General features: G+C 33.0%; 1 protein-coding gene across 3 annotated transcripts in view; it reads left to right on the top strand.

Moving 5' to 3' along the window:
• Nucleotides 1–12,326, top strand: part of NUP58 (nucleoporin 58) — a 51,888-nt gene that overhangs the window by 20,455 nt on the left and 19,107 nt on the right. For all 3 annotated transcript variants that reach the window (XM_019736447.3, XM_019736445.3, XM_019736446.3), the window contains exons 10-13: nucleotides 1,723–1,841; nucleotides 2,280–2,362; nucleotides 5,493–5,694; nucleotides 11,043–11,141. In XM_019736447.3, the coding sequence (XP_019592006.2) occupies nucleotides 1,723–1,841; nucleotides 2,280–2,362; nucleotides 5,493–5,694; nucleotides 11,043–11,141 (503 nt within the window). The remainder of the gene's footprint in view (nucleotides 1–1,722; nucleotides 1,842–2,279; nucleotides 2,363–5,492; nucleotides 5,695–11,042; nucleotides 11,142–12,326) is intronic.

Raw genomic sequence — 12,326 nt, 5'->3', positions numbered from 1 at the left:
AATATAGTTTAACTCACTTATTAGCACAGCTTTCATTTACATAGTTAATAAATCTTTAGGAAGAAAAATTAGAAAATGTAGATAAGTAAAATTAAATTTACGAAATTCCAGCTGTAATCTCCTCACCCAGCTTTGTGTATCCATCTAGTCATCATACATGTGACATATCTTGTCTCTTTTTTTTATATCCTTTCATGTTGCTAGGGATAATAATAGCTAATAAATTTATCAAATGCTTACCACATGCCAAATAGTGCACTTAGCACTTTACATGCTTTATCTCACTTTCCACAAAACTTCTACAGCTGTTCGCATTCCTGTTTTAGAGGTGAGGACGGAGCCTGAGGCACAGAGCAGTGAAGTCCTGTGCTTGTGAGTGGTACAGGTCTGTTTGACTCCTGGCCCCTCACTTTTATTTTCTTTTAGCTTTTTATTATAATTTCGGACTGGTAGAAAAGTTTTAAGAATAAAACAAAGAATTCCCGTATGTCTTTCATCCAGATTCCTTACACGTTAGCATTTTTACTATTTTTGTTCCTTGTTCTCTATATGTATATGTATGTTTTTTTCCCTGAACAGCTTGAGTTATTTGCAGACATGATGCGCTTTATGCTTAAGTACTTTCCTGTATATTTTTTAAACATAAGGATATTCTCTTTCATAACCACAGTACAATGAACAAAATCAAGAAATTAAAAATGACAGTGATACTGTTATCGTATTTGGATTAGCGTAGGATGTGCTTCCTTGCTGGACTTCTAGCATTTTATCCGTCTGTTTTGTTCTTCATGCTTCCTTCAGAGCTAGTTTTGAAATGGGTTGAAATGTATCATTTTCCACTGCAAAAGGCTTTCACAGTTCTCCATTTCTTACAGAATGACAGACTGTTTGCATGCTATTCAAAGTCCCTTTTTATCTTTCTAGCATTCTCTGGTTAAATTTATCAGAATTGTAGTAGTAATTACATGCTCTTTCTGTAATACACTATAGTGTTTTCAGATTATAAATGGTATTTCAGATTGTAAATTCAGACTATAAATATAAGAAGTGTAAATGCTTGATTGTAAAAATCTGGCTAACAATTACACTTTTAAAACGCTTTTTATTTTAAACTTATTTTAGACTTATAGAAAACTTGAAAAAATGGTAGTACAAAGAATTTCCTTACATCCTTTACCCTTCTTCCTTTATTGTTAACATACCACATAATCATACTATAATTATCACAAACAGGAAATTAACATCGGCACAAATAATTAACCAAATTACGAACTTATTTTAATTATACTGACTTTTTCACTAATGTGCTTTTTCTGTTCCAGAAACCTATTTTCTACTAATGTACTTTTTGTACTCTAGACTCCTATTCACATTGCATTTAGTTGTTATTTCTACGTAATCTCTTCCAATCTGTAACAGTGACTCAGTCTTTCCTGTCTTTGACAACCTTGATACTTTTGAAAAGTATTAGGTTACTTTATAGATTATCCGTTAATTGGATATTTCATGATTGGAGTAAGGATATACATCCTTTTTTTTGATAACTTGTGTTTGGGTTTTTGTTTCAGTAATATTTGCACCACTTAAAAATACATGATGTCATCAGGCTAATTCAGAGGCTCTACTTTAATGGGGGCATATATTTATTTATTTGGTAGTTTGGATATAAAGAAAACAATGCTTTTAAAACTTTGCTCTAACTTTGTATATGTTTTTATACAGCTACTTCAGAATTTTGGTTCAGCAGTTTGAGGTACAGCTTCAGCAGTACAGGCAGCAGATTGAAGAACTAGAAAACCATCTTGCCACTCAAGCAAACAACTCACATATAACTCCTCAAGGTAACATGCTTTCTGTGGTAATTTTTTTTGATAGCACTATTTTTTTGTTGTTGTTTTTTTGGTAAGAGAGCGGTTGAGCTCTTGTTAATATAGTAGATATTCTAGATAACTACTAGTAATTGTCTTAAGCTTCCATGAGAAAATTTCCTCAAAAGTCCTTGTTTAGATCTTTGTTCCCTATAAGTACAAAATGCTTTATTATGAATTATTACTGTGCTAATAAGGGCAGAAGTCTTGGGCCTCCTCCCCTCCCCAGATTTCTGATGTAGACGTCCTTCTCTCAGTCTGCTCACTACTATCTTCTCTTATTCATGGAAATACTGATGTAGTTTTTTACCTCATACACATTAACTGTACCAAAAATTGGACTCAAGTAATAGAAAAATAATACTGATTGTGTTATATGTATTTGTGTGATAATATAATTTTCTTTTATAGATCTGTCAATGGCTATGCAGAAAATTTATCAAACATTTGTAGCTTTAGCTGCACAACTTCAGTCTATTCATGAAAATGTCAAGGTAACTTTTTATTACCAGTTCATCTATCTGGATATCTAGACCCAAGTGAAGTATTTGTTCATTTATGGGACAGAAGTATTGATGCTTATTGCAGAAATAGCTGTAATTACCTATAAGTGAAAAAGACTAAAATAATTCATAATCATGCCCAGACACAACCATGGATAATATCTATTCTTTTTCAAAAGATCCAAGTAATAGTACATTATGAACAACTTTCCGTTTTCATATACATATTCCTTCTACATCATGTTTAGTAGGATTACATAGGACTTCATTGTGTGTATGTGCATAGTTTGTTTAACCCATCCTCTTTTGTTGGACATTTACTTTGTTTCCACCTCTTGACCACTATAAACAGCACAACAGAATAAAAACATCCTTAGTAGCAAAATTATCTTGCACTGCTTTAATTTTATGTATGTTTTAAATGTTTTTTAGCCACTGCATTATTAACTTATATTTGTTCTTTCTAAATACAGGGAACTGTTTGTTTATGAAATATTATAAATAAAAGAATTTGGTTCTGAATATTTTGTACCACATGTAATAATATTAAGTGAAATATAAGTGCACTTTTTCCAACTAATCAAGCAAATATAATCATTTGTTGGCATTCAAAAACATTTGTTAAATTTAAAGCATCCAAATCTGAGTCTAATCTCTGAGTTTACTTGAGATTACCAAATATTTTTATTTGTATTTTAATCCGATGCATGGTAACAGAATTTTTTAAAAAGTTAACCCTTTAAATTGTACCATTTTTGAAATGATAGCACACTTTAGACCTTTTGCTTTAATAAATTTAAAATTATAAGCCAAATCTTTATAATAGTTTAGTTTTAAAGGAGGAATTTTTATAAAATTTTCTTAAAAACTTTGTCTATAATATTACTTTAGTTTTATACAGTACTAAAGATGATTCTCTGTTGACATTTTGACGTCTGTCTTGTTCAGGTGTATTTTTTTCCTTAATTTTTATTATGAAAGTTTTCAAATATACACAAAAATAGAGCACTACTATAATGAATGAGTGCCCAAGTGCCCAACACCCAACTTCAGCCGTTCTCAAGGTCCTGCTGATCTTATTTTATCAGTTCTCCATACAGAGATGCATTATTCCCTGGAGTATTTTAAAGCAAATCCCAGATTTGTTATTCGTAAATATATATGGCTTTTTCAATGGCTGGGTCTTCTCTCTGGTTTGAAAACTACCCTTTTTTGTGAAAAGAGTCATCCCTCTCAGTGGTCTTTAATCAAGACACATGTTACCTTGGGTTAAGCCGGTCCATTTTATGAACTTGGTAATTTTTCTTTTTCTCTGAAATTACAAACATACTTTTTTATCCTGTTTGTTTACACCAGCTCAACATGAGTCATTCGTTCAATGGTACCTCGGTTTTCGAACATCTCCATTGACGAACATTTCGGTTTATGAATGCCGTAAATTTTATGGATCTATGGTATCATTAGATAGTAAAATTCATGCTAAATTTGCAGTTTTAGGGGTTGATTTTAAAGGTCTGGAATGGATTAATCCATTTTGCATTACTGTCTATGGGGAAACCGTGTCTCGGTTTTTGAACATTTCAGAACTCAAGCGGTCATCTGGAACGGAATACGTTTGAAAACCAAGGTACCACTGTATTGTAAAATAGTCAAACAATATTAATAAAGGCCCTCTTTATACCATCCAAGCTCTCTGTGCAGAGGCAACATCTTAGTTTTACATGTGCTACCCAGGCCGTTTAAAAAAGGTATTTCACAGATATACGAGGTGTGATCAAACAATACAGTGAATGTTTAAATTAAAAACAATTTATTACAGTAAAAGACACATTGCCATTAATCCCCCTCAAAATGCTCTCCTCTCACTTCAAGCACACTTATTCCATCCTTCTTGCCACATTTTGAAGCAATTCTGGAAGTCCTCTTTCGTGAGTGTCTTTAGTTGTACTGTCATGATGGCTGTCTCGATGTCCTGAATCGATTCAAAACATTTACCTTTCATGGTCATTTTGACTTTGAGGAAGAGCCAGAAGTTGCACAGTGCCAGATCCAGTGACTAAAATGGATGAGGATACACCGTAATGTTTTTATTTGACAGAAATTGCCATACCAAAAGCGATTTGTGACACGGAGCATTGTCATGATGGAGGATGATTTATGGCACACTTTAAAATACACCTGCTGTCAACTGTAGCTCACATCCGACTGACTACACTGAACAAGTTGAAACTTGTCACACACTGTTAGTAAAGTTTGATGTGCCGCTTCCCATATTGAAGATCCCTGCCTTTTCATTGGATGGCACTCATTCACCATATTTTGTGATCACAACGGAAAGGCTCCGTGTCACACATCGCTTCTGGTATGGCAATTTCTGTCAAATAAAAACATTATGGTGTGTCCTCATCCACCTTATTCACTGGATCTGGCACCATGAGACTTCTGGCTCTTCCGCAAAATCAAAATGACCATGAAAGATAAACGTTTTGAATCAATTCAGGACCTCAAGGCAGCCACAACAGCACAACTAAAGACACTCAGGAAAGAGGACTTCCAGAACTGCTTCAGAAAGTGGCAGGAATGATGGGATAAGTGTGTTTGAAGCAAGGAGAGTATTTTGAAGGGGATTAATGGCAATGTATCTTGTACTGTAATAATTTTTTTTTATTTAAACATTTTTTTATCACACCTCGTATATTTAGTGCTTTTTATTTTTAAGTTTTTGAATCTAAAAAATTACCAAAAGGTTGGTCATGGTAAGGGAAAATTTCATGAAAAGCTGAATATTTAAAATGGAACTTTAGATACTACTCTGCTGTTTTAAAGCTTAGGTGTAACTCACTGTAAAGAGGGCTTCACGAAGCCAGAATATTTTAGGCAGTTTATTGTAAAGACCTAACAAAAATAGGGAAGAAAATATTCAAAGGAGTGCTAGAAGTCTCAAACTCATCCATTCCCACACTATGCATTACTAGCACTCTAATTTGCAATTTAGGTGGAATGCTTGACATTGGCACTATCTTTGATCTGTCTTTGCTAACTTATTACATAGTTACATGCATTCACATGTTACCAAAGTCAACACAGAACTTGATTAACCTTCTTTTTTTCGTTCTTTCAGGTGCTCAAAGAACAGTACCTTGGGTACAGGAAAATGTTCTTGGGAGATGCTGTAGATGTGTTTGAAGCCAGGCGAGCAGAAGCCAAGAAGTGGCAGAATGCACCCAGAGTTACTACTGGCCCCACCCCTTTCAGCAACATGCCAAACGCAGCAGCCGTTGCCATGGCTGCAACACTTACACAGCAGCAACAGCCTGCTACAGGTCTGAATGCATTCAAGTTATAGCTTCTTACTGTTAAAATGCAGAAATTTATGTGCATTTTATAAGTCTCTCTTTTCTGTTAGCACTGAAGACATTTCTATGAATAGCTGTTCCAATGCAATCTAAAAATTGTGATGGACACAATTATAAACATATACCTGATAAAAAAAAACGCAGGGTAGTCTTAGCAATAATTACATACATCGATGAGATATTGAATATTGTGAATTTACTTAATGTTATTTGCTGTATTACTATAAATACCCGTTAGAACATGGTGTTTCACTACTGAGTTACATTTAAGAATAACAGATTCTAAAATCGTGATTGTATCATTTATTGTTTTAAAGTCAGAGATAATCCAGCCATAGATTGCATTTTTCATATACGATACTGATAGATGGTGCATTCTTGTTTCCTCATACACTGATTACGGAATACCCACATTCAGGGTGAAGTATGTTTTTATTGATTCAAGGTGTATTGAAGATCAGTAGTTTTGTGTGTGTGTATAATGACTGGAAAGAGTACAGGCCCTCTTAACCAAATTTGGAAGAAGGTACATGCTAGAATTATTTGTACCTTTTCAAAATGAACAGAACAGTAGCAAGAGCAGGAAAAATGTTTTTGAGATGCTCTGGGTTGCACATTAAGAACTATGAAGTGGAAAACTGAGCAGATGAAAATAATTGGTGAGACACTGCAAAGCAGCTAATTTTAGTCCTTGGTTTAATTCCACTTTTAATGAAACATTTTTGTGGTCAGTTCTGCAGTGTTTAGTTTGATCCTGTGTCTAACAGACATTACTACTTTTTTTTATTCCTATAGTTCCTGTTTTTGTCAGGCTCCTAGTTTGCCTTCGAAAAATATAGTTTTAATGGATATTGATTTTCCTTATTCATAAAGTTTCAAGTAATGCTTACTATTCTACCGCATGTGTCCTTCTGAGAGTTCCATGTAGTCTGGTAGTAAATAATAGTACAAGGACATATTTAGATTGCATTCAGGCTGCCCCCACAGTAGAGCCTTCTCTGGTTCTCACTGTTGGCAGTTTCAAAAATTGTTCTTCACATTTGGAGGTGACAGAATTGACTTCCCATCAGTAAACAGCTAGCTAGTGATCGATTTATGCCAAATCCTCCACATTCCATGGCTGGCCCCATGTGAATAGTGGCTCACATGACTGTATAGTTGTTCTCTAGCTGGCTGGAGTGGAGGATTTCGTTCTCAAGTTACGGAGGATAAGAGTCATTATGGGGTTTTTGGTTTCTATCAATCCCATAATTATCCTCAGTTCTCATGATTATTTAACCAATTAATCAAACCAACCGTAGCAACCAGTTTACTTTTTAGGGCCAATGTCAGTCCTGAAATAGATCAGATAAGCTTGGGTTTGGATCAGTGTTCTTTGCACTTAGGGATTTCCATTCTAATAATAAAAACTGAGAAAAGTGAGTTATCTAAAAGGTTATGCTGTACATGAATCATATTCCGTGTTATACAACTGAAATTGAAGAAAAATTACCTCTCAGGGTTTTTTTTTTTTTGGTTTTTTTTAACATATAGACAGTCTTGAGAGGTTTGTAAATTTTCACTCATGCATTTTGGGCTCATGGACATATGAAGACATGTTTGTTCTATGAATAGGAGTGCCTACTATGTGCTGGATTCTGGGGATAGAAAAGTAAACAATATAGACATGGTCTTTGTTGTCTGTGGTGGTGGAGAATATAGCTTAATTTAGAGTGGTCATGTTGAGGAGCCTTTTGCTCATTGATTCAGTTTGTCTCTGACTTTTGCCAGGCTTTGGGGAAACTGCTTTCTTCCCTGCGGTTTTGAATTTGAAACCCACATACGGGTTTTCTAATCAGGTGGCAGGAATTGTAGTTTATCAACCTAAATAGTTTTATAGTGTTTTCATTTTAAGTGGTATGAATTTTTAGAACTGAGATGCTAAATAATCATACCATTTTGCATTGTCTTCTCTTTTTCCTTTTGTTTCTCTAAAGGTCTCCCGGCTCCATAGTCTGTTCTTTTGTGCTTCTCCCCGTTAGAATGTTAGTTGTTTTAGTCATGTCACCACTATCACAAGATTTATGAGGTCTGTTAGATGCGTACTGATTTTATGAGTTACAGCCTGTTTAGAAATGTCCCTATAGATTGCATTGTACAATGACTTACTCCCTATGTCCTGTGATTTTTGATGATACCTTTGAAGAATACCAGTAACAGATTTTTAAAGACCATTGAGATGATGCCAGGTAAAGCTTGTGTGCTGTTTTTATATATCACTGTTGTTCTGTGCAAGACTTGAGTTGTCAGAGGGGTTTTGCTTTTATTTGCATATGGAATCTTGATTTCATTAATGTAAAAAAGCAGATCGCTTCTTAGGCTACTACCTTCTGTAGGTGGTTTCTGTGTGGTCTTTTTTGGAGGTTTGCACTTAAGTGGCTTCTCAATCATTCTATGATTTTTAATGAAAACATGTAATAGAGCTTGGGCCTGTTTGATTGATGGTAATTGCTTCTGAAGGCTGAAGAGAATTGATGAAAAACCAGCAGGCTATTTATGTCTGAAATAAGCACCAGTAATGGGGAAATGCCATGTTGCTAGAACTTGAGAAGACTTGTCCACCCACCAGTGCTTCTGAAGCCTCTTAAAGAGCTGAAGATTTACATGAGGGTTTCTAGTATGATTTTACTTTAGGATAGATTATTTTAAGCTAATGTACTGGGATTAAGTTTTGCTGTTGTATTTTGACACTTTTAAAAGTTCTTGATGTTTACATAATAAGACTTTTCTCATGTGACTTAGCTGCTGTTTTTAAGGAGAGCTGAGATGTTTTGTTAGGAATTACTACTTTCTAGCTTTTTGTGTAGGTTTGGAGATTTAAGGTGTAGTGTTAAATAGGAAACTTTAAGTATTTCATTTTAGTTTCTTGTGGTTTTGTGATTTTGTTTTATTTAATAACCAAAGGAACATTCCCCATTAAATTAGTAGGAGAAAAATTTTTCAAATTGGGGAAAAGGCATTTTTTGTTTTATAAGAAATGTTATTATTTTAAACTATGATTTTGGAATAACCAGACTAATTACGTTAGATATTTTGAGTGATCATTGAAAATTATAAAAAATTTTAGCACTTTAGTCCTTTTCCTGTGAATGCAATTTTACTTTTAAAAAAGTAGAATTTATTCTGGAAAATATAAATATCAGTATTAAACTTGATTTTGTTGTGTGTGAATATATTATACGGTAACCTTTGTAAAATGTTACTCTACATGAAGATTTCACTTTGGGCAATCATTGGGATATATTACTACTAACTTGATTTTATTTATGGAACTAAGAGCCTCTCATTGAATGACTTCAGATTTCGAAACAGATTTCTTGAATTGTTTACGTAACCTTTGCCTGAAGGATTTAGATTCTGCTTTCTAATAGTGAAACTAATTTATATGGTGGCCAGAGTGTAATATATGCTAATACTTTGGCATGGGAGATATTTATCATGAGTTTTTACTATTAAAAAATGTTATACATTTGCCTACTAGTTTTATAAATGATGTTGCCTTCAGAATTTGTGTGAAGGTACAAAACTCAAAATATCATGTACCTGTTGTGCAATGGAAAGTCTTGTCATCGTTAGAGTTCTTGATTACCTATATCCTCAATATTTATGATTAGAGTTACTCTTCAAAACAGACCCACACACAACAAAAAACATGTTATTTGAGTAACTCTACGACTTGTAGGGCTGAGGGCTGTGGTGTGCATTATTCTTTAGGGTCTTCCACCAGCAGTGCCTCCTATTAACGTGACAGTTAAGTCTCTCAATGTTAACGAAACTGGACGTGTGTTTTCTACATATTATTTTTGTTAGAAATAAGAGCATAATATGCTTAGTTTGTTTTTTTTTCTTTTATCCTATAGTAACATTTTACAAAAGAGATTTTAGGCAGGTATTTCATTCTCAAATTGATCTCAAACTGGATGTAAAAATTTAAATCCTTTGTTAATTTATTTTTTAATAGTAGTGTAACAACTCTGGCTGCTGTTCTTATTCTTTATTTCCTGGGTGGAAGCTCTTTGAAAAGTCCAGTTTTTGTCCCAGTGTAGCAAAATGTGGTTCCTTGGTGTTTTTTTTGTTTTGTTTTTTAATGCTTTATAATTTTCCACTACCTTTTGAATATACAAACCTCATTCTTCATTGAACAACTTGAACGCTTTGATTTCTTTGAAAATTTTAAAATTTCAATCTGTATATTACTTTGGCAGTTCCCTCAACTTTGAGATGCACTGATCACTGTGCTTGAAAAAGACAAGACTGAAGATTGTACTATGAAATTTATTGAATAGTTTTCATAAATTATTTATCAAATGAGAGATTTTTAGATTTTTGTAGTCTGCTTAGTTTTAAAAAAATGTAGTTAAAAAGAGAGGCTAGTAAGTTTGATGCTATATTTGCCAAACAAACTCAGCCAAAATCTTTAAAGTAACAAATGGGAAAAGGGATGACTAATGGTTCTGCATCTGAGTACATTTTCCAAAATGTTAGAAAGAAACTTCTGAATTGAAATCTTGAATGTATTGAATCTGTCAAGGTACACAGCGGTGCCTTTGTAAATGTTCAGTATCTATCTTATTTAATCAGATGAGAAGTGGTGTAATGTAGCAGAGCTTAACAATAGAACTCAATTATCACTTTCTGTGAACAAGTTGGAATTGTCATGTTACTGTGTAATTGATTTGCTTTAAAATGAACAATAAATTTAATAAAATAAAACATTGTCTTGTTTTTTATCCATTTATTGTATATATATCATATTTCATATAAGAAATCATGCCTAGTTTTATGGGTACTTACTCTTATGAAGTAACATGATAGTTTTGCCATGTTAGTGTCAGTCTCTTTTGATCAATTGAGACTTGACTCTAACAAACTATAAGGAGTTTGTTTTTTAAAAAGAAAAAAAAGTAAAAACCTTTACTGATTACACCAACTAATTTTATCAGAAAACAAGTGGGGAGATCTAAAATCATTCTAGAAGTAAACTTAAAAACTATAATTTACAATACATTAAAGATTTCAAATTATTTAGCAGGTTAAACTAACATTCATCTTTGAATGCAGTAGCCTCTTTTAATTGTCTAATGTGAATAAATTGGGACAGATAAATTAGGCTGGGGAGACATCCTGAAAACTAAGTTTTAGCAAACAGAATTTGTTAAAAGTAATCACTGTTCATTTTAAAAATAATTTCATAAACTTTAAACTTGAAAGAGTAAGGCAAATTTGTTTTTTCCCCCCCCTTCCCTTTTTTTTTTTTTTTTTTTATTTTATACCAGGGCCACAGCCATCTCTTGGAGTTAGTTTTGGAACACCATTCGGCTCAGGTATTGGCACTGGCTTGCAATCAAGTGGCTTAGGTTCTTCAAACCTTGGAGGTACACTTTCACTTTTCTAATATTGCATTTGAATTGATACTAGCCTGTAAAAAATTTTTAAGAGGATCTACTATTTTGGAAGTTTAGGTTCCATCTGGCAAAAACGATTCTCCAAACATAATCAGTGCTTTCTAGTATTAGATTAAGAACCTAAAAAAAACATTTCATCTGTGAACAGTAGATATTAAAAAGTATTAAAATTAAGTGATAGGGATGTTCGTATTTTCAAAGCAATATGCTAAAATAGGAACTTGAAAATATTAATAACTTCGTTTTAATAAATTTAATGAACTTTAAAAAATTATTAGTCTTAACATCATTTTGGAGTCCAAAGTACTTCTGGATATACATTCTCCTAATCATCTTTTTCTGAAAACAAACACTTTAAATGGGGAACTAAATTTTATTATAAGTTGAACAGCTCGACTTCTGTCCATTCCTAAGCACTTTTGACATATTTGCCTATATGCATACTTGCATACTTAAGCAATTAAGTTTTAATAGTTTCATAAGTTAACTATTTAGTAAGGTAAGTCTGCAAAAACATCGTGCTAAATACAAATGCATTCCTAATTGTATGAATAATTGAAAGTTGATTGCATTTTGACAAGTACATTGTCAAAATGAATAGGGTTCCCTTATTTCCAGTAAAATATATCATCATAAGAGGGGAAGCCTATAAGTTATATGATTCCTTAATATAGTAGACTATATTAGGAATTACTAGAATTATGACAGACAAGCATAATTCTTATATGATCTATAATCCAATTTGCCATCATATGTCTTAGAGGCAATAATACTGTCAAACTCAATATTTAGATAAGTGGTTATAAAGCAGCTTAAGAATTTAAATTCATTTTTAGAGCACTTAAGAGAGTAGAAACAAGTCTTCAAGTACTTAGCAGAATCTCCTCTTGAACTTTATATGATGAAAAATATTTAAATGGTGATTGTAGTATTAAGAGAAAAAAACATCATACTTTCACTTCCAATTTCTCATTGCTGTAGCAGGAGCCTGATTTGATTTAAAGTGGTTGACTATTCTATAGTTGTGCAGTTTTTCAATGGTAAAGGTTTTTAAGTGAAAATGTTTGGGTAAAAAGCAGAGTAAAATCACCTTGTAGTTCGTATTTAAATTGTGCATGTCCTGCTTATTTATGAATTTAGTCATTTCTTTTTTTG

Source organism: Rhinolophus sinicus, chromosome 16 (assembly GCF_057876585.1).
Source record: "Rhinolophus sinicus isolate RSI-liver-muscle chromosome 16, RSI-T2T, whole genome shotgun sequence".
NCBI lineage: Eukaryota > Metazoa > Chordata > Mammalia > Chiroptera > Rhinolophidae > Rhinolophus > Rhinolophus sinicus.
This window is presented reverse-complemented; position numbering and strand designations above follow the sequence as displayed.